The sequence below is a fragment of the Mobula birostris genome, chromosome 13 (assembly GCF_030028105.1).
Source record: "Mobula birostris isolate sMobBir1 chromosome 13, sMobBir1.hap1, whole genome shotgun sequence".
Classification (NCBI taxonomy): Eukaryota; Metazoa; Chordata; class Chondrichthyes; order Myliobatiformes; family Myliobatidae; genus Mobula; species Mobula birostris.
This window is the reverse complement of record NC_092382.1, coordinates 94448784-94472032: the sequence shown is the minus strand read 5'-3', so window position 1 is coordinate 94472032 and position 23249 is coordinate 94448784. Positions and strand designations below refer to the sequence as shown.

General features: G+C 51.6%; 1 protein-coding gene across 1 annotated transcript in view; it reads right to left on the bottom strand.

Moving 5' to 3' along the window:
• Positions 1–10285: 10285 nt before the first annotated feature.
• Positions 10286–23249, bottom strand: part of LOC140208056 (uncharacterized) — a 73993-nt gene continuing 61029 nt past the window's right edge. The window contains exon 4 of the mRNA XM_072276583.1: positions 10286–11109. Coding sequence (XP_072132684.1) covers positions 10652–11109 — 458 coding nt within the window. The 3' untranslated portion in view covers positions 10286–10651. The remainder of the gene's footprint in view (positions 11110–23249) is intronic.

Below are 23249 nucleotides of genomic sequence, written 5' to 3'. Positions count from 1 at the left end.
GTGAAGGCATATGGGGAGAAGACAGGAACGGGGTACTGATTGTGGATGATCAGCCATGATCACAGTGAATGGTGGTGCTGGCTCGAAGGGCCGAATGACCTACTATTGTCTATTGAGTCGGTGTGGAAAGGAAGTTTCCCCTGGTGGGGGAATCTAGGACAAGAGGGCGCAGCGTCAGGCTAGAGGGGCGCCCTTTCAAAACACAGAGATGCCGAGAAATTTCTTCAATCAAAGGATGGTGGATTTGTGGAATTTGTTGCCACAGGCAGCTGTGGAGACCGGGTCATTGGGTGTATATAGGGCAGAGATTGATAGGTTCTTAATTGGACGTGGCATCAAAGGTTACGGGGAAAAGGCTGGGAACTGGGGTTTGAGGAGGAGATTGAGATAAAGGATCAGCCATGATTGAATGGCGGAGCAGACTGGATGGGTCAGATGGCCAAATTCTGCTCCTGCGTCTTACGGTCTTATTCCATACTATATTGCTGTCTGCGCTGGGCCTTGATGAAAAGAGCAGAACCAAGCAGCCAGCAGGATGGGGGTGGGGAGGAAGCAGAAAGAGCTTTCTGCTGGATACGGAACAGACAAGGGGAGTAGAGCTGGAAGTCAGGAGCAGACGGGCAGTGACTCGGTCAACACTGCAGACCCGCCGACCGTAGGGGATAGGGGGTCAAAACACTCTGTGAAGGTTGGGCACTGCCCGACGACAGCTGCTCTTTGCCAAAGGCTACCGTTACCTTATCAGAGAACTGTAGGGAGCACCCCGGTGTACGATGCAAGCGTCCACCCATTCGCGGATGCAAGTATCGGAATCAACCAATCATGTGGCCGCAACTCAAGGCAGAGACACGGTCAAGAGAGTCAGCTGTCTGTCAAAACTGAACATCGGGAACGGGGTTAGAACTGTGATCGAAGGAGCCTTGACAGTGGAATGATTGTCGGTGCCTGTCGAGATCGTTTGAGCCTGTCAGAAACTGCTGGTATCCCAGGATTTTAATTCTCTAGTGTTTGAAAATAGAACATAGAAAACCTACAGCACAATACAGGCCCTTCGGTCCAAAAAACTGTGCTGACCATGTCCTTAACCTTAGAACTATCTGGGCTTTATACATAGCTCTCTATTTCTCTAAGCTCCATGTACCTGTCCAGAAGTCTCTTAAAAGACCCGAACATTTCCACCTCCACCACCATCACCGGCGGCCCATTCCACACACTCACCACTCTCTGCGTAAAAAAACTTACTCCTGACCTACTCCCAAGCACCTTAAAGCTATGCCCTCTTGCGCTAGCCATTTCAGCCCTGGGAAAAAGCCTGTGACTATCCACACGACCAATGCCTCTCATCATCTTATACACTTCTATCAGGTCACCTCTCATCCTCCGTCGCTCCAAGTTGAAAAGGCTGAGCTCACTCAACCTATTCTCATACGGCATGCTCCCCATTCCAGACAACACCCTTGAATATCCTTGTAATCATCCTTGTTTGCAGGGACTGGTGCAAAAATCCAGGCACCATCCATTCATTTTGAAGCAGTTTTGTCTGCTAAAATGTCTTGTTAATTGGGAAAAGTCTGAGGACAATGGCCAGACTAATTCAATCTGACAGGAAGGCGACAGTGACTCAGATGACACCTGCGCTCTGATCTCGTCACAAGAGTTCGACGGTCGCTGCGTGCTGTCCTCCCAAAATTCATCCACCTTCCACTCTCCCCCCATTAACATTTTATCACTGAGATGGATCTGACAGCAGCACGCAGAAGGGCATCTCTGAAGGCAAAAGGCTTCGACCCTCCAAGTGGATCGGCTGCAGAGGTCTCCCAGCCAGGTGGGCACGGAGACTGCAGTCTGCGCTGGGCCTTGATGGAGCACTCTGTGACGTTCGGGCACCTCCTGATGACATCGGAATCAGAATTGGAATCAGAATCAGAATCAAAATCGGAATCGGAATCAAAATCGGAATCGGAATCAAAATCAGAATCGGAATCAAAATCGGAATCGGAACCGGAATCGGAATCAGAATCAGAGTCAGAATCAGGTTTATTAACACCGGCATGTGACATGACATTTGTTAACTTAGCAGCAGCAGTTCAATGCAATACATAATCCAGCAGAGAGAGGAAACAAAATAACAATAATAAATAAAATAAAACATAACAATGAATAAACAAGTAAATCAATTACGTATATTGAATAGATTGTTTTAAAAATGTGCAACAACAGAAATACTGTATATTAAAAAAAAGTGAGGTGAGGTAGTGTCCAAAGATTCAATGTCCATTCAGGAATCGGACGGCAGAGGGGAAGAAGCTGTTCCTGAGTCACTGAGTGTGTGCCTTCAGGCTTCTGTACCTCCTACCTGATGGTAACAGAGAGAACAGGGCATGCCCTGGGCGCTGGATGTCCTTAACAATGGACGCTGCCTTTCTGAGACACCGCTCCCTGAAGATGTCCTGGGTCTTACCGACCCTCTCCCTCTCCAGCTCCGACCCCCTAATGAGGACCGGCTTATGGAAGCGCCTTCCTGCTTCAGTCGACAATCGGCGGCTCGGTCCTGCTGACGCAGGGTACAAGGTCACTGCTGCAATACCACCCGAGCGGATTCCCAGTCTCCCTCCTGCCTCTCCCAGGAGCTGCCAGCCCTGCAACCCCCCCCCCCCCCCCCGCCGACACCCAGCCACGTCTCTGCTCTGGCGACGAGGTCCCAGTCCCCACGGCCAATCCATTCCCCACCCCCCCGCCACCCCTAGAGTTACACAGAAATCTACAGCACGTTGCAGGTAGCTGTTGGCGCCTGGTTAAGGCATCGGACTCGTGGTCTGAATGTCGCGGGTTCGAGCCTCGGCCGAGGCAGCGTGTTGTGTCCTTGAGCGAGGCACTTAACCACACCTTGCTCATGCACCGTTTACCGCCCTGCGGTGGTGGTTGGTGCAGTGTGGACAAGACAAGACATCACAGGCCCTTCGGCCCACAATGTTCTGCCGACCATGTAAGCTACTCTAGAAACTGCCTAGAATTTCCCTACCGCATAGCCCTCTATTTTTCTAAGCTCCATGTACCTATCTAAGAGTCTCTTAAAAGACCCTATCTTATCCACTTCCACCACCATCTCCGGCAGTGCATTCCACACACTCACTACTGTCTGTGTAAAAGACTTACCCCTGCCAGCTCCTATTTCCAAACATCTTAAAACTGTGCCCCTCATTTTGGCCATTCCAGCCCTGGGAAAAAGCCTCTGACTATCCGCACAATCAACGCCTCTCATCATCTTATACACCTCTATCAGGTCACCTCTCATCCTCCGTTGCTCCAAGGAGAAAAGGTCGAGTTCACTCAGTCTATTCTCATAAGGCATACTCCCCAATCCAGGCAGCATCCTTGTAGATCTCCTCCGCACTCTCTCTATAGTTTCCACATCCTTCCTGTAGTGAGGTGACCAGAACTGAGCACAGTGCTCCAAGTGGGGTCTGACCAAGGCCTCTCGTCTAGCCGTAACATTACCTCACGCCTGCTCAACTCAGTCCCGCGGTTGATGAAGGCCAACACACCGTACGACTTCTTAACGACTCTTTCAACCTGCAGAACGGGAGCAAAATTAGGCCATCTTCTCTTGAAGGACCCCGTCGTAACCACCTCCACCACTCCCTTTACCCCCCACCCCCGTAAAACAGGACACCCCTCCCTCTGATACAAGCTACCTTCCCCATTACGCAGATACGCTTCTCTGTAAAACAGAAGAGACCCTTGTATCTGGTCATCCTTCCGGTAGGGCGCGACACCCTCTTTGTAAAGCACACCCTCTCCCCCCAACCATTAAATGTGGGCACATGCACGCCCCCCCCAATAAGACAGGAAACAACCCCCCCCGTAAAACAATGCCCCCCTCCCTGCAAAACCAGTAGCCTCCTTGTACAACACAGGTACCTGTAAAACAGGACACACCTCCCTTTAAAACAGGTCACCCCCCCACCCCGCCCGGTAAAACATGACACTTTCTCCTCCCCCTGTAAAACTGGACAGCCACGCTGTAAAGGAGGGGAGCCCTTCCCCCTGTGAAACAGGAGGGGTTTACAGGGCCGCAAAGCAAACGCAGGCAGGTGGGGGGGAGGGGGGAGCCGCCCCCTCCCCGATGTGAATCTGCGACTCTGCCGGAAGAGCCCTCCGAAAGGGGAGTCCGGCATGCCTGGAAAGCCGGGCAAGGGCCCTGTCCCCCCCCGTAAAAAGGGGATGACCGCCACCCCACCCCCGACATAAAACAGGGCCCGCTCCGTAAAAGAGGACACACACCCTGCAAACCAGGGTCCTCCCAGTCAAATAGTACATCGTCACCTGTCCTCACACACCCCCCTTGTAAAACAGGAGACCCCCCCCATAAAGCAGGGGGGCTGTTTACAGGACTATCAGCCCAATGCAGACGGACGGGACAGGATCTCTGGGCAACAGGGCCGGCATTGACCAGGTAGGCCGAAGGGCTTCCTTGCGTCCTGTACGGCTTCGTGACTCTGCGCAGGACGCCCTCTGTAAGAGAGGGCTCACCCCACCTTTTAAACCTCCAGCGCCCCCTCCCACCCCCACCACTGCCGTGCAAAGCAAGCCACCCCCCCCCGTAAAACGGGGCACCGCTTCCACATCAAACATCGCCCCCCCACACATAAAACGTGATCCACCCAGGAAACCATCCGTGAAAGTGGACTCCACTCCCCCTCCCCCCCCAACTATAAAACCGAACACACCCCCTTTATAAAACAGGGGGGCCATCACCCCGCACCCCTCCTCATCCACAACCACCACTCCCTCAGTAAAACAGAACAACAGCCTCGTAGTAATAACCTCAGTGAGGAAATAGTCGGAGGAGGCTTGCGGAGGAGGGTTGTTTTGATGGGACAGACTGGCAGGCACTCTGTGAGCCACATGGAGAGGATATTGATGGGCTCACAGAGTGCATCACTGATTACATTAACATCTGTGTGGACTGCAATGTTCCGACAAGAACTGTCCTTTCTTATTCAAATAACAAGCCATGGGTGACAAAGGACATTAAGGTCATCCTGAACGCTAAACAGAGGCGTTTATAGATGGAAATAGGGAGGAGCTGAGGGCAATACAGAGGGACCTGAAAGCCAGGATCAGGGAGGCTAAAGACAGGTACAGGAGGAAGCTTGAGTGGAAACTCCAGCAGAACAACATGAAAGAGGTCTGGAGGGGGATGAGGACCATCACTGGGTTCCGGCAAACTAGCAACAGAGGAGCTGAAGGCAGTGTGGACGGGGCCAACGAACTTAACCTGTTCTTTAACAGATTTGACATTGTGACCCCTGCCCATCCCCCACATGAGCCATCTGCTGTCGGCGCCCAACCAACACATATTCCACTCTCCCCTCCTACCCCTCCTCACAGTCGCCCACCCTGCTCTCATGACTATACCCCTTCCCCACACGAAACCACCATGGTGGGCTTCACAGCTGAACAGGTGAGAAGACAGCTAAAACGTCTCAACCCAAGCAAGGCTGCAGGACCGGATGGTGTCAGTACCACGGTGCTCAAAGCCTGTGCCCCTCAGCTATGTGGAGTACTTCGCCATGTCTTCAACCTGAGCCTGAGGCTCCGGAGGGTTCCTGTACTGTGGAAAACGTCCTGTCTCGTCCCTGTGCCGAAGACCCAGCGGCCTCAATGACTACAGACCAGTGGCATTGACCTCCCACATCATGAAGACCCTGGAGAGACTTGTTCTGGAGCTGCTCCGGCCTATGGTCAGACCACACTTAGATCCCCTCCAGTTCGCCTACCAGCCCCGACTAGGAGTTGAGAATGCCATTGTCTACCTGCTGAACTGTGTCTACGCCCACCTGGACAAGCCAGCGAGCACTGTGAGGGTCATGTTTTTTGACTTCTCCAGTGCGTTCAACACCATCCGCCCTGCTCTGCTGGGGGAGAAGCTGACAGCGATGCAGGTGGATGCTTCCCTAGTATGGATTCTTGATTACCTGACTGGCAGACCACAGTATGTGTGCTTGCAACACTGTGTGTCCGACAGAGTGATCAGCAGCACTGGGGCTCCACAGGGGATTGTCTTGTCTCCCTTTCTCTTCACCATTTACACCTCGGACTTCAACTACTGCACAGAGTCTTGTCATAGAACATAGGACATAGAATAGTACAGCACAGTACAGGCCCTTCGGCCCACAATGTTGTGCCGACCCTCAAACCCTGCCTCCCAAATAAGCCCCCACCTTAAATTCCTCCATATACCTGTCTAGTAGTCTCTTAAACTTCACTAGTGTATCTGCCTCCACCACTGACTCAGGCAGTGCATTCCACGCACCAACCACTCTCTGAGTAAAAAACCTTCCTCTAATATCCCCCTTGAACTTCCCACCCCTTACCTTAAAGCCATGTCCTCTTGTATTTAGCAGTGGTGCCCTGGGGAAGAGACGCGGGCTATCCACTCTATCTATTCCTCTTATTATCTTGTACACCTCTATCATGTCTCCTCTCATCCTCCTTCTCTCCAAAGAGTAAAGCCCTAGCTCCCTTAATCTCTGATCATAATCCATACTCTCTAAACAAGGCAGCATCCTGGTAAATCTCCTCTGTACCCTTTCCAATGCTTCCACATCCTTCCTATAGTGAGGTGACCAGAACTGGAAACAATACTCCAAGTGTGGCCTAACCAGAGGTTTATAGAGCTGCATCATTACATCGCGACTCTTAAAATCTATCCCTCGACTTATGAAAGCTAACACCCCATAAGCTTTCTTAACTACCCTATCGACCTGTGATGCAACTTTCAGGCATCTGTGGACATGTACCCCCAGATCCCTCTGCTCCTCCACACTACCAAGTATCCTGCCATTTACTTTGTACTCTGCCTTAGAGTTTGTCCTTCCAAAATGTACCACCTCACACTTCTCTGGGTTGAACTCCATCTGCCACTTCTCAGCCCACTTCTGCATCCTATCAATGTCTCTCTGGAATCTTTGACAATCCGCTACACTATCTACAACACCAGCAACCTTTGTGTCGTCTGCAAACTTGCCAACCCACCCTTCTACCCCCACATCCAGGTCGTTAATAAAAATCACAAAAAGTAGAGGTCCCAGAACAGATCCTTGTGGGACACCACTAGTCACAATCCTCCAATCTGAATGTACTCCCTCCACCACCACCCTCTGCCTTCTGCAGGCAAGCCAATTCTGAATCCACCTGGCCAAACCTCCCTGGATCCCATGCCTTCTAACTTTCTGAATAAGCCTACCGTGTGGAACCTTGTCAAATGCCTTACTACAATCCATATAGATCACATCCACTGCACTACCTTCATCTATATGCCTGGTCACCTCCTCAAAGAACTCTATCAGGCTTGTTAGACACGATCTGCCCTTCACAAAGCCATGCTGACTGTCCCTGATCAGACCATGATTCTCTAAATGCCCAGAGATCCTATCTCTAAGAATTTTTTCCAACAGCTTTCCCACCACAGACGTAAGGCTCACTGGTCTATAATTACCCGGACTATCCCTACTACCTTTTTTGAACAAGGGGACAACATCCGCCTCCCTCCAATCCTCCGGTACCATTCCCGTGGACAACGAGGACATAAAGATCCTAGCCAGAGGCTCAGCAATCTCTTCTCTCGCTTCGTGGAGCAGCCTGGGGAATATTCCGTCAGGCCCCGGGGACTTATCTGTCCTAATGTATTTTAACAACTCCAACACCTCCTCACCCTTAATATCAACATGCTCCAGAGCATCAACCTCACTCGTATTGTCCTCACCATTATCAAGTTCCCTCTCATTGGTGTATACCGAAGAGAAGTATTCATTGAGGACCTCGCTCACTTCCACAGCCTCCAGGCACATCTTCCTACCTTTATCTCTAATCGGTCCTACCTTCACTCCATGAAGTTTTCGGATGACTCTGCCATAGTTGGATGCATCAGCAAGGGAGATGAGGCTGAGTACAGGGCTACGGTAGGAAACTTTGTCACATGGTGTGAGCAGAATTATCTGCAGCTTAATGTGAAAAAGACTAAGGAGCTGGTGGTAGACCTGAGGAGAGCTAAGGTACCGGTGACCCCGGTTTCCATCCAAGGGGTCAGGGTGGACATGGCGGAGGATTACAAAGCCTTGGGGATACGAATTGACAATAAAGTGGACTGGTCAAAGAACACTGAGGCTGTCTACAAGAAGGGTCAAAGCCGTCTCTATTTCCTGAGGAGACTGAGGTCTTTAACATCTGCCGGACGATGCTGAGGATGTTCTAGGAGTCTGTGGTGGCCAGTGCTATCATGTTTGCTGTTGTGTGCTGGGGCAGCAGGCTGAGGGTAGCAGACACCAACAGGATCAACAAACTCATTCGTAAGGCCAGTGATGTTGTGGGGATGGAACTGGACTCTCTGATGGTGGTGTCTGAAAAGAGGATGCTGTCCAAGTTGCATGCCATCTTGGACAATGTCTCCCATCCACTACATAATGTACTGGTTGGGCACAGGAGTACGTTCAGCCAGAGACTCATTCCACCGAGATGCAACACAGACCGTCATAGGAAGTCATTTCTGCCTGTGGCCAGCAAACTTTACAATTCCTCCCTTGGAGCGTCAGACACCCTGAGCCAATAGGCTGGCCCTGGACTTATTTCCTGGCATAATTTACATATTACTATTTAACTATTTATGGTTTTATTACTATTTATTACTTATGGTGCAACTGTAAAGAAAACCAATTTCCCCCGGGATCAATAAAGTATGACTATGACTATGACTATGTCCAGTAAGGCAGTACATCCTCACCTGTAAAGTCAAAACTTACAACTGCCTCTTGTAAAACAGACCATCCCTGCAAAACACGGGAGGTTTGGACGACTGTGAGGCTGAACACATGACGCCCCCGAAAGACAAAAAAACGCCCTCTCAGCAGGGCAGGGTTGGGCCGAAGGGTCTGTTCCTATTCGATATGGATCTGTCACTCTAGCAGGGAGGTTCTCCTGCAGTTGTACAAGGCCTTGGTGAGACCACACCTGGAGTATTGTGTGCAGTTTTGGTCCCCTAATCTGAGGAAAGACATCCTTGCCATAGAGGGAGTACAAAGAAGGTTCACCAGATTGATTCTTGGGATGGCAGGACTTTCATATGAAGAAAGACTGGATGAACTGGGCTTGTACTCGTTGGAATTTAGAAGATTGAGGGGGGATCTGATTGAAACGTATAAGATCCTAAAGGGATTGGACAGGCTAGATGCAGGAAGATTGTTCCCGATGTTGGGGAAGTCCAGAAGGAGGAGTCACAGTTTGAGGATAAAGGGGAAGCCTTTTAGGACCAAGATGAGGAAAAACTTCTTCACACAGAGAGTGGTGAATCTGTGGAATTCTCTGCCACAGGGAACAGTTGAGGCCAGTTCATTGGCTATATTTAAGAGGGAGTTAGATATGGCCTTTGTGGCTAGGGGGATCGGGGGGGTATGGCGGGAAGGCAGGTACAGGGTTCTGAGTTGGATGATCAGCCACGATCATACTGAATGGCAGTGCAGGCTCGAAAGGCCAAATGGCCTATTTCTGCACCTACTTTCTATGTTTCTACATTTCTATACACCCCCTGTAAGAGAGGAAACTTCCTCCCGCCACCCCCCCAACATAAAACTGGACCCAGTCAGCGAAACAGGCCCCACACCCTCTAAATCAGGACTCTCCCTGTAAAACCGCACCTCCTCCCCTGTAAAACTCAACATTCATTCGCCCCCCCCCACCAACCCTTGTAAAGCAGGAGGCCCTCCCTATAAAACCGGCCCCTCTCTGGATACCTCCCCTCTCTAAATCTGGACCCCTCTCCATCTTATGAAAGAGCGAACTTCCCTGTAGAACCGGAGAGGTTCAGAGGGCTGTGAGCCCATATAGAGCGGGTAGGGTAAAGGGCCAGCAGAGAGAGTTGGGCCGAAAGGCCGGGGTCCGTTCTAACTGAACTTGCGACGGCTGGAGGATGCCGGGTGCAAGTGGGCTCCCTCCCTGACACCGGGACCCCTGTGAAATCGGGACGCCGCCCCTCTGTGGAACAGGACCCGCGTAAACCAGGAGGCCTCCCAATTGAAACTGGCCGCAGCCTCTTGTAAGATTGCACATCCCTTCCCTCATAAACAGGTCAGACACCCCACCCTGGGCACCCCCACCCCCAGGCCAAGTGAGACACCCTCATGTAAAATGGGCCACCCCACCAGTAAAGAATCAATAGGTTTTGAGGAGGTACATTTCATTTCAGAGAAATGTATACTAGATTAGATGAGATTCAACTTTATTCTCATTGTGCCAAGTACAGATACAAAGCCAATAAAATGCAGTTAGCATCTGACCAGAAATGCAAAGAGTAGTGTTATTTACAAAATAACTGCGAACAAAAAGTAAGTGCTACAGCACACAAATATAAAAATACTGAGACAGTACAATACAGATGCAATACTGCTTAGTGCTGTGATGTGAGGTTCAGCAGGGTCACAGCCTCAGGGAAGAAGCTCTTCCTGTGTCTGCTGGTGCGGGAACGGAGGCTCCTGTAGCGCCTACCGGATGGGAGGAGAGTAAAAAGTCCATGGTTAGGGTGAGATGCATCCCTGATAATGCTTTTTGCCCTGCCCAGGCAGCGTTTATGGTGGGTGTTCTCAATGGTGGACAATTAGGTGCCGATAATCCGCTGGGCAGTTTCCACCACACGCTGGAGTGCTTTGCAGTCTGATACGGGACAATTGCCATACCACACTGAGATGCAGTTGGTGAGTATGCTCTCAGTGGTACAGCAGTAAAAGTCCGTCAGTATCCTGGGACAGAGGTGAGCTTTCTTCATGCTCCGCAGGAAATAAAGGTGCCGTTGCGCCTTTCTGACCAGGATGGAGGAGTTCAGGGACCAGGTGAGATCCTCGGAAATGTGGACACCAAGGAATTTGAAGCTTGATACATGCTCCACTACAGCTCCGTTGATGTGGATGGGGACGTGAGTGTGGCTCCTGGCATGCCTGAAGTCCACAATGATCTCCTTGGTCTTCTGGGTGCTAAGGGCCAGGTTGTTGTCGGCACACCACACGGCCAGGTGCTGGACCTTGCCCCTGTAGGCCCTCTCGTCCTGGAGTTCTTCTTCTTTGCAAACATCCACGCAGACAGAGGAGTACCCCAAAGAACGAATGATAATTAAACGTTAGAACCCCAAAACCAGCCCCTCCTGAGGTGCCCCCTCCCACACACAAGCAGTAGCACGGCAACGATGGAAAAAAAGGGGTGATCCTAGCTGTTACACAGATCCCATACCTGCGTAAAAACAGGGCAAACCCCTGTAAATCAGGGCACCCTACGCGTCAGATTGGCCATGGCGCCTTGCCAAACAGGACACGCTGCACTCCCTATAAGACAGAGTCAGGCCCCTCTCAAACTGTACCCTCCCCGCGAAAGTGCCCGAGGAAAAGGCAGCCCCTGTAAGACACGACACCTCCCCCCTGACTATAAAACAGGAAACCACGTCCCCACACAGCAGTTCACAGTCCCGCCCTGCGGAAAACGCACCGCCCCCCCCCCACCCACGCTCAGCAAAACGGGACGCAGACCCTGTAACTCACACTCAGAGCGTCATCAGGGGCCCATTCCGCTGCCTGTTCAGTCTCCTGATGGCAGATGCAGGAACATCCTAGCCGAGGCGGTGAGACTGAAAAATAGCTTCTCACCGAGGAGCTGAGTAATGCTTCACCGCGGCTTAAGAATTTGATAAGAACTAGGAGCAGGAGTCAGCCATCCAGCCCATCGAGCCTGCTCCACCATTCAATAAGATCATGGCTGATCTGACCACGGACTCATCTCCACCTACCTGCCTTTCCCCCATAACCCTTAATTCCTCTACTGTGCAAAAATCTATCCAACCTTGTCTTAAATATATCTACTGAGGCAGCCTCCACTGCTTCATTGGGCAGAGAATTCCACAGATTCACCACCCTCTGGGAAAAGCAGTTCCTCCTCATCTCCGTCCTAAATCTACTCAATGAAATTTTGAGGCTGTCCCCCCCAGTTTAGTCTCACCTACCAGTGGAAACGACTTTCCTGCCTCTATCTTATCTATCTCTTTCACAATTTTACATGTTTCTATAAGATCTACTCTCATTATTCTGAATTCCAGTGAGTACAGTCCCAGGCGACTCAATCTCTCCCCATAGTCTAACCTCCTCATCTCTGGAATTAACCTGGTGAACCTCCTCTGCACCGCCTCCAAAGCCAGTCTATCCTTCCTCAAGTGAGCAGACCAGAACTGCACACAATTCTCCAGGTGCGGCCTCACCAGTACCCTGTACAGTTGCAGCATCACCTCCCTGCTCTTCAATTCAATCCCTGTAGCAATGAAGGACAACATCCCCTTTCCCTGTTGCACCTGCAAGCCAACCTTTTGCAATTCATGCACGAGCACTCCCAAGTCCCTCTGCACAGCAGCAGGCTGCAATCTTTTTTACCACTTAAATAATAACCTGACCTTCCATTTTTGCCTTCCAAAGCGGATGACCTCGCATTTACCGACGTTGCGCTCCATCTGCCAGACCCTTGCCCACTCACTTAACCTATCTACATCCCTCTGCAGACTCTCTGTGATTAAGTCGTACGGCACGCATTGCAAATATCTGCTCTGCACGGACTGGAGAAGCCCCCACGATCTCCTCGTCTTGTGTAATGACAGTAAAGTTCTTTTCTCACCTTTTCTAAATTCAGGAGCCTTTCCCCTGTAAAAACACTGCAACATCCTCGTCAAAGAGAAGAACAGCGGTAAACCTGGCCACACCCACCTCCCCCCCACCCCCCAGTAAAAGGACTCCCTCCCTGAAACCGGACACACACCCCCTTAAGACAGGGAACAGCCCTGTAAAACAGAATGAACAGCAACCACCCCCACCCCCACCGCCGGTTAACCAAAACAGCCTCCCTTGTAAAGCAGGGACAGCAGGGACAAGTTGGGGCCAAATGTTGAAAGGACTAGATAGGGCGGATGTGGAGTGGATGGTTTCGGACGGTGGGGTATCCCAGGGCTAGGGGGCACAGCCTCAAAATGGAGGGGGCAACCTTGTAGAACAAGGTAAGGAGGGATTGTTTTTTAGCCAGAGAGTAATGGCATGCTGGCCTTCATAACAAGGAGAGTTGAGCATAGGAGCAAAGAAGTCCTTCTGCAGTTGTACAGGGCCCTGGTGAGACCCCACCTGGAGTATTGTGTGCAGATTTGGTCTCCAAATTTGAGGAAGAACATTCTTGCTATTAAGGGAGTGCAGCGGAGTTTCACGAGGTTAATTCCCGGGATGGCGGGACTGTCATATGTTGAAAGATTGGAGTGACTGGGCTTGTATACTCTGGAATTTAGAAGGATGAGAGGGGATCTGATTGAAACATATAAGATTATTAAGGGATTGGACACGCTAGAGGCAGGAAACATGTTCCTGGTGTTGGGGGAGTCCAGAACCAGAGGCCACAGATTAAGAATAAGGGGTAGGCCATTCAGAATGAAGAACTTTTTCACCCAGAGAGTTGTGGTTCTGTGGAATGCTCTGCCTCAGAAGGCGGTGGAGGCCAATTCTCTGGATGTTTTCAAGAAAGAGTTAGACAGAGCTCTTAAAGATAGCAGAGTCGAGGGATATGGGGAGAAGGCAGGAAAAGGGTACTGATTGTGGATGATCAGCCATGATCACAGTGAATGGCAGTGCTGACTCGAAGGGCCGAATGGCCTACTCCTGCACCTATTGTCTATTGTCTATAAGTTAGTGAAATCAATGTTCATGCCATCAGGTTGGAGGCTACCCAGACGGAATATAAGGTGTTGTTCCTCCACCCTGAGCATGGCCTCATTGCGAAAGTAGAGGAGGCCGTGGATGGACATATCGGAATGCGAATGGGAAGTGGAATTAAAATGGGTGGCCGCTGGGAGATCCTGTTTTTCACTGGCAGGTGCTCGGCGCAGCGGTCTCCCAATCTGCGTCGGGTCTCACCGATAATATAGAAGGCCACATCGGGAGCACCGGACGCAGTACATCACCCCAGCCGACTCACAGGTGAAGTGTCGCCTCACCTGGAGGGACTGTCTGGGGCCCTGAATGGTGGTGAGGGAGGATGTGCAGGGGCAGGCGTAGCACTTGTTCCGCTTGCAAGGAAAAGTGCCAGGCAGGAGATCGGTGGGGTACGGACGAAGGGATGAGGGAGTGATATAAGAATAAGGGGTAGACCATTTTGAACGGAGTTGAGGGAAAACTTTTTCACACAGAGGGTTGTGGTTCTGTGGAATGCTCTGCCTCAGAAGGCGGTGGAGGCCAAGGGTACTGATTGTGGATGATCAGCCATGATCACAGTGAATGGCGGTGCTGGCTCGAAGGGTCGAATGGCCTACTCCTGCACCTATTGTCTACTGTCTATAGTAGTGAATCTGTGGAATGCTCTGCCACAGATTGCAGTGGAGGCCAGGTCCGTGGGGATATTTAAGGCGGAAGTTAATTGCTTCCCGTTCGGTCAGGGCATCAAAGGGCAGGGCGAGAAGGCAGGTGCATCGGGGTTGAGCGGGACCCGGGATCAGCCGCGATGGAATGGCGGAGCAGACTCGATGGGCTGAAAGGCCGCATTCTGCTCCAGCGTCTCATGGAAAAACAGCCCATGTAACCCACCCCCCCGATAAACTTCCCTGTCAAACATGCACTCTCCCCTACCCCCCCCCCTGTTAAAAAGGAGGCCGTCTGTCACACTCGACACAACACAACCCAGTGAAATTGAAGAGACGTCCCCTGGGCCCCTCCCACCGTAAAACCGGAGCCGCACCTCTGTCAGATTGAACACAATACCCCCCGTAAAATAGGACGCGCCCACCTGTAAAACAGCGTCCTGCCCCCTCCCCAATAAAACCGGACACCCCCACGGCAAACAGGAAATTACCCGATAAAATTTACCTCGTAATAGACATATCCTCTGTATCAATCAAAATAAACTACTTTTAATGGACGTCCTTCTGAAACATCACAACAACCCCCCCTGTAAAATACGCACTCCCACCCCACCCCCGGTTGACATCCCCTACTATCAAACTCATAAGTCGAGGGATAGAGTTTAAGAGTCGCGATGTAATGATGCAGCTCTATAAAAGTCTGGTTAGGCCACACTTGGAGTACTGTGTCCAGTTCTGGTCTCCTCACTATAGGAAGGATGTGGAAGCATTGGAAAGGGTACAGAGGAGATTTACCAGGATGCTGCCTGGTTTAGAAAGTATGCATTATAATCAGAGATTAAGGGAGCTAGGGCTTTACTGCTCGGAGAGAAGGAGGATGAGAGGAGACATGATAGAGGTGTACAAGATAATAAGAGGAATAGATAGAGTGGATAGCCAGCGCCTCTTCCCCAGGGCACCACTGCTCAATACAAGAGGACATGGCTTTAAGGTAAGGGGTGGGAAGTTCAAGGGGGATATTAGAGGAAGGTTTTTCACTCAGAGAGTGGTTGGTGCGTGGAATGCACTGCCTGAGTCAGTGGTGGAGGCAGATACACTAGTGAAATTTAAGAGACTACTAGACAGGTATATGCAGGAATTTAAGGTGGTGGGTTGTATGGGAGGCAGGTTTGAGGGTCGGCACAACATTGTGGGCCGAAGGGCCTGTACTGTGCTGTACTATTCTATGTTCTATGTTCTATGTTCTATGAACAATATGCCACCCCCCACCCATGTAAAACCAGACCCCTCAACCTTATGAGACAGGAGGGGGAGATCCAAAATGATAGGAGAAGACAGGAGGGGGAGGGATGGAGCCAAGAGCTGGACAGGTGATTGGCAAAAGGGATACGAGGCTGCAGAAGGGACAGGGTCATGGGACGGGAGGCCAAGGGAGAAAGAAACGGGGAGAGGGGAAAAGCCCAGAGGAGGGAGAGCAGGCAAAGAGTTATAGTGAGAGAGACAGAGGGAGAAAAAGAGAGAGAGAGAGAAAAAAGGAGCAGTAAATAAATAAATAAATAACGGATGGGGTACGAGGGGGAGGTGGGGCCTTAGCGGAAGTTAGAGAAGTCGATGTTCATGCCATCAGGTTGGAGGCTACCCAGACGGAATATAAGGTGTTGTTCCTCCAACCTGAGTGTGGCTTCATCTTTACAGTGGAGGAGGTCGTGGATAGAGATGTCAGAATGGGAAATGGGACATGGAATTAAAATGTGTGGCCATTGGGAGATCCTGCTTTCTCTGGCGGACAGAGCATGAGGTGTTCAGCGAAACGGTCTCCCAGTCTGCGTCAGGTCTCACCAATATATAGAAGGCTACACCGGGAGCACCGGACACAGTGTATTGCCCCAGCCGACTCACAGGTGAGGCGTCGCCTCGCCTGGAGGGACCGTCTGGGGACTGCCTAGACGGCCGTGGAGCCAGCGCGGGTGGCCAATGTGAACCCGTGACTCTGCATGAAGCGCGCTCTGTGAGGGAGGACGCCTCCCCCCCGACCCTGCATAAAACCGGACCCGCCCAGTGAAAGGGAGCCCCGTAAATCAGGACCCTCGCTGTAAAGCAGCCCCCCCTTTAAAACACAACGTACGACCGCGTCCCACCCCCCACTTGTAAGACAGAAGGCCCTCCCCTATAAAACTGGGCACCCACCTTGTGAAACAGCAAACCTCCCCGCGAAACAGGACATGTCCGGGGGTGCTGTCGGCCTGTCAAGGCCTGAGGGGGCGAGGTCACTGGGTGAGCGGGTCAGCAGGAAGGGGTTGGGTCGAATGGCCTGCTCCATTCTAAACGAACCCGTGACTGTGCAGAACTGTAAAAGGACTCCCTCCTTGAAAGCGGACAAACCACACCCCCACCAGCCCCGTTAAACAGGAGGCCTCGCTATAAATATGGCCTTCTAAAATTGTACGTCCCTTCCCCAGTAAACCGGACACCCCCTGCCCCCCACAAAACTAGACCCCCCGTAACAAAACAAGAGAAAACCTGCAGGCGCTGGAAATCCGGAGCAACGCACACACGAAATGCTGGAGGAACTCGGCAGGCCAGGCAGCATCTACGGAAAAGAGTAAACAGTTGACGTTTCGGGCTGAGACCCTTCGTCAGGGACTGGGGAAAGAAAGGTGAGGGGTCAGAGTAAGAAGGTGGGGGGAGGGGAGGAAGAAGAGCATGGTGGTAGGTGATGGGTGGAACCGGGAGAGAGGGGAGGAGGGGTGAAGTAAAGAGCTGGGTAGGTGATGGGTGAAAGAGATACGGGGCTGGAGAAGGAGGGGGAGGTCCTGACAGGAGAGGACAGAAGGCCGTGGAAGAAAGAAAAGGGGGGGGGAGGATCACCAGAGGGAGGCGATGGGCGGGCATGGAGATGAGGTGAGAGAGGGAAAAGGGGATGGGGAACAGGGGTGGGGGGGGGCGTTATTGGAAGGTCGAGAAATCGACGTTCATGCCATCAGGCTGGAGGCCACCCAGACGGAATTTGGGGCGTTGTCCCTCCAACCTGAGTGTGGCCTCCTTTACCATTTCCCAACCCCTTTTCCCTCTCTCACCTCATCCCCTTGCCCGTGAATCGCCTCCCTCTGGCGTTCCTCCCCACCCCACTTTTCTTCCTTCCATGGCCTTCTGTCCTCTCCAATCACACTCCCCCTTCTCCAGTCCCATATCTCCTTCACCCGTCAACTTCCCAGCTCTTTACTTCACCCCCTCCCCCTCCCGGTTTCACCCATCACCCAGTGTTTCTCTCTCCTCTTCTCTCCCCCCGCCATCTTTTGAATCGACTTCTCGGCTTTTTTTCCCTCCAGTCCTCCCGAAGGGTCTCGGCCCAAAACATCGACCGTTTTACTCTTTTCCACAGATGCCACCCGGCCTGCTGAGTTCCTCCAGCATTTTGTGTGTCCTGGTTGGATTTCCAGCGTCCTGCAGGTCTTCCCTTGTTTCTTATAACGACCAAATCTTCTGCGCCCCTCTGCCCTCTCACTTCCTTCTCTAAGCACAAAATAATCTGCAGGTGCCAGGGTCAAAGCAACACTCACAGCACGCTGGAGGAACTCAGCACGTCGGGCAGCATCAGTGGAAACGATGAGTCGACGTTTTGGGTTGGAACCCTTCGTCAGGACTGAAGAAAGAAGGAGAAGGAAGGATTTGAAGAATGCTTGTAGGTTCAGTTGAAAGACCAGTAATTTGAAAGACAAAGGGGTGGGGGAAGGGGAAGCAGAGGGACGTCATAGGCAGGAAAAACGATGCTGATGCTGATGCTGCACGACCTGCTGAATTCCTCCAGCGTGCTGTGAGTCTCACTTCCTTCTCTGCCGCCTGTCTCACACCCCCTCCCACGGCGCTCCACTCTCCCCACTCCCAACATCCCAACACCCTTCGCTCCCGCCAGATTTACAAACTGGCTGTCGGCTCCACGTTGACAAATACAGTACGGGGCAAAAGTCTTAAACGCCCTCAATATGAGGGGTGATTGATAAAAGTTCGTGGCCTAAGGTAGAAGGAGTCAATTTCAGAAGACATCTGACTTGCATATTTTGGCCTTCGGCTCTCTTAGAGCTAGGAGGACACTTTTGTTGAGGTGGAAAGATGCTTTTTCTCCTACTCATGCGCAATGGTTACGCGACATCGTGCCATGCTTAGGTTTGGAGAAGATTCGTTGTTCAATTTCTGAACCTCATAAAGACCTTCAAACATTGTGGGGATCCTTTGGGAATTATTCTCAATACTTTCCGAACCCTCAATTTGTTGTTTAAATTTAGATGTTGACTATTATTATTTTTTATAATACGAGAAGATTTTTACCTTTTTTTTTCTCCTTAATAAACAGCTTCGGTCTTGGTAGGGGTTAGATTCTTTTTTTTTGTAATGAATTAGTATATTCCACTACGGTTGGTTGTTCGTCCATCGTTGACGTCGATGAGGACATCGACACCATTAAGATGGTGTCGAGACTGGCGCGTGATTTGGATTTAAGTGATGGAGAGTTGCGCAGCGTCAGCCTCACTCTCTCTTCCCAATTCCCATCTGGATCCAGTGGCAAGACAGAGTCCAGACGGCTGGAGATGGGACTAGACGCAGTGGATGACCAGGACGTCTTCTGTGTCTTGTCCTGCTCTACCCGTTCCACGACGCTTGCGGAGACCGCCTTCTTGACCGTCGGACCTTCCACTGGTCTCATCCGCTCAATCCGCCAGAGTCTGTCTTCACATGCTGGGATAGACAACTCCCTATCACACCGAGGGTTTCAGACCCGTCGGCTACCCTCACCTGGTTTAGCCGGCTTGTCGAAGCCGTTGCCCGGGGTGTGGCCGCTGTCGCATGCAAACAGCTACGGGGAGCCATAGGTGAGAGCTGAGTGCCAGGTGGGGACCAAAGGTGGGCTAACCGCCCTGAAAAGGACGTGACATGTTCCCCCACCAGAGGTGCTACCCCTCCCTGACACCCCATACACCCCATATAATTATTCCAATATAATTATTGACTAACCTACATGAATATGGGGTAATGAGATTGTTATTATGAATAGATACAATGTAATTGGTAGTTCTTTTTCCCTTACCGTCTTTGACCTTTTATATATACTTTCTTGTACTCTGTATTCTTCTGTGTAGAAACTAATAATAATATTGAAAAAGAAAACCTAGCACATTTATTTTTCAACATCGTCCCCTCCTATACGTACACACTTAGTCCAGCGGTCGTGGAGCATACGGATCCCTTCTTTGTAGAAGTGATCCACAGCATGGGGTGATCGATAAGTTCGTGGCCTAAGGTAGAAGGAGATGAGTTGTCAACTTCAAACTTTCTGCATTATCACTGAAAGAGTTGAACAGCACGTGCCGTGTAACGAGAGCGTCTTGGACCTCCAGGTGGTCCACAGCGGGGCGATTGATAAGCTTGTGGCCTAAGGTAGAAGGAGATGAGTTATACCTCTCTCGTTGCAGGGCACGAGCAGTTCAACTCTTTGAGTGAAAATGCAGAAAAGTTTGAAGTTAATAACTCATCACATCTAACTTAGACCATGAACTTATCAATCACCCCTGCTGTGGACCACTTGCTGGAGGTCCAAGATGCCGACTTCTACAAAGAAGGGATTCGTATGCTCCACGACCGCTGGACCAAGTGTGTAAATGTAGGAAAAATAAACGTGCTAGGTTTTCTAAAATTGACTCCTTCTACCTTAGGCCACGAACTTATCGATCACCCCTCGTGTATGTGCTAAGACTCTAGCACAGTCACTGCACGGACTCACTTTCAAGGACTCCTCATCTCATGTTCTCGATATTTTATATGTAGGCATCCGTTAGTCCCGCGAGACCACGGATTTGCAGGTTTCCAGGGCGCAGGCCTGGGCAAGGTTGTATGGGAGACCGGCAGTTACCCATGCTGCAAGTCTCCCCTCTCCACGCCACCGATGTTGTCCGAGGGAAGGGCACTAGGACCCATACAGCTTGGCACCGATGTCGTCTCGAGATTTATTGCTTATTTATTGATTGTTATTATTATTATTATTAATCATTTATTTTTATTTTTGCACTGTTTGCTGTCCTTTGCACACCAGTCGTCCATCCAGTTGATGTGGCCTTCCATTCATTCTGTTACAGCTATTGGGTCGATCACAAACAAGAGAAAAATCTGCAGATGCCGGAAATCCAAGCAACACACACACTCACACTCACACACACACAAGATGCCGGAGGAACCCAGCAGGTCAGTGAGCATCTCGGGCAAAGAGTAAACAGTCGACGTCTCGGGCCGAGACCCTTTGAGTCTGCCCGCAAGGAACCCAGGACGTGCACGGTGCCATATATGTACTTTGATAATAAAATTCACTTTGAACTTTGAATCCCTGTTCTCGGAACCTGCCCAGGGAGACCGCGTGCTCCTTCTCCAAGCACACCCGGGCATGGGCGTAACCAGCCCCAGCGGAGGAGAGGAAGGCGGCTCGCTTGGGCAGAGCCCTCAGCTGCCTGCTGCCCCAGACCATGGAGGGCCAGCTAGGCTCGGCCTGGGAGCAGGCCTACCAGAAGGCTGCCCAATCTGTCCACTGCCCCAGACCATGGAGGGTCAGCTAGGCCCAGCCCGGGACCAAGCCTACCAGACGGCTCCCCAATCTGCCCGCTGCCCCAGACCACGGAGGGCCAACTAGACCCTGCCTAGGACCAAGCCTACCAGAAGGCTCCCCAATCTGCCCGCTGCGCCCCCCAATCTGCCCGTTACGCATCCCCCTCCCACGGTCAAGTCGGTTTGGCCGCTGAGCAAGCCGGCTCGTTGGGCCGAGAAGTCCTGTCCCCTCGCCTCGCCTCCAAACAGATACAGTCATTGTCCCCCTCAATCCCAGCCTCCTGACTTTGACCCTTGACCTTTGGCGCCCTTGCCAACCGAGAGCCTCCACTTTAAGATGCACCCGGTAGCTCAGCCTCCGCAGCCGTCTGAGGCAAATGCATCCCACAGATCCGCCCACCGCCCTCCGGATGAAGAAAATCCCCCCCTCATCCCTGCTCTGAGGGGACGCCCCTCCATTCTGAGGACCTCGATTGAGGGTTGGCCCGGCAGAGTGAGGCAAGACTGTGAGGGGCACAGGCAAGGTGGAAACGCATCAACATTTCCCCAGCGAAGGAGATGCAGGGAGGTGGGGTGGCAGGCAATAAAACGAGAGAGCACGGGTTTAAGGTCAGAGGTGAGAGGTCGAGAAGGAACACCAGGGGCCACTTCTTCGCGCAGAGGGTGGTGGATATCTGATGAGCCACCCAGGGAAGTACCGAAATGGGGAGGAGAGCTTCACATGTTAGTGGGCCAAACGTGGGCGGAGGGGGCAAGCTCGTGGGGCAGCATGGTCTGCACAGACAGGTTGGGCCGAGAGGCCCTGCTTCCATGAGTTACAATGACTCTCTGTAAAATACTTCCTATGAAACAGGGCGAATCCCTGAAAAACAGAACAATCCCCTCTAAAATAGGACATTCCTGAAAAACAGGATCCCCTCTACAGAGGACACCCTCCCTGAAAAACAGAATGATTCCCCCTAAAATAGGACACCCTCCCTGAAAAATGGAACCATTTTCCCTAAAACATGACACCCTCACTGAAAAACAGAAGGCCCCCTTCTGTAAGTTTAGACCCCTACCCCCTGTAAAATAGGAAGCTCCTCTGTATCAAACAGCCACCCCTCCCCTTAAAGCAGGAAAACGCCCTGCGAGACTGTATACCCCTACCCCCTCTGTAGACCGACCTATCCCCTCCCACACCCCTAGTACAACTGGACAACTTTTCCTGTAAAACAGACAGACACCCCCCTCCCCCATAAAACCAGACAGCTCCCTGACAAAGCAGGACCCTCCCCTGTAAAAGGGGGAGTCCGCTGTATAACAGGGCACTCCTGTCCATAAATCAGCAACTACCCCCTGTGTGAAAGGGAACCCCATATTAAACTGGTCACTCCACCCACTTTAATCCAGGTTACTCCCTTTAACACTGCACAAAGAACGTTCTGGGGGGTATCCGACGACAGGAGCGGTCGTGGATCTGCGACCGTGACTGTTCTTGGAAAAAATTTTTCTACCGGAGTGGTTTGCCATCGGCTTCTTCTGGGCAGTGTCTTTACAAGACGGGTGACCTCCACCCCCCGCCCCCGCCAACCACCCAACCCCAACTCCAGCCATTATCGATAATCCACAGAGATCATCTGCCTGGCGTCAGTGTGATCTGCACCGGCTGCTCGTACGACTGTGCGCTGCCTGTCCCCACGGCTTCACGTGACCCTGATCCGGGCTGGGGGTGGGGGAGGGCTAGGCAGGAGCTACACCCGGCCCGAGCGTGACCTGTGGAAGAGAGGGGCACCTTATGCCTCCCTCGGTAGAGAGGGACCTCCACCTCGGTCGCCCAGTTCCCGAGGGACGGGAGGGGCCGCGAAGAAAACTCAGAGAGCACGTGCCTAAGGTCAGAGGTCAGAGGTTCAAGAGTAATAAACAGGCAGACTATTATTTAAATGGGGAGAGAATTTAAAGTTCTGAGATTCAACGGGACTTGAGAGTCCTCGTACAGGATACCCTTAAGGTTAACCTCCAGGTTGAGTCGGTGGTGAAGAAGGCAAATGCAATGTTGGCATTCATTTCTAGAGGAATAGAGTATAGGAGCAGGGATGTGATGTTGAGGCTCTATAAGGCGCTGGTGAGACCTCGCTTGGAGTACTGTGGGCAGTTTTGGTCTCCTTATTTAAGAAAGGATGTGCTGACGTTGGAGAGGGTACAGAGAAGATTTACTAGAATGATTCCGGGAATGAGAGGGTTAACATATGAGGAACGTTTGTCC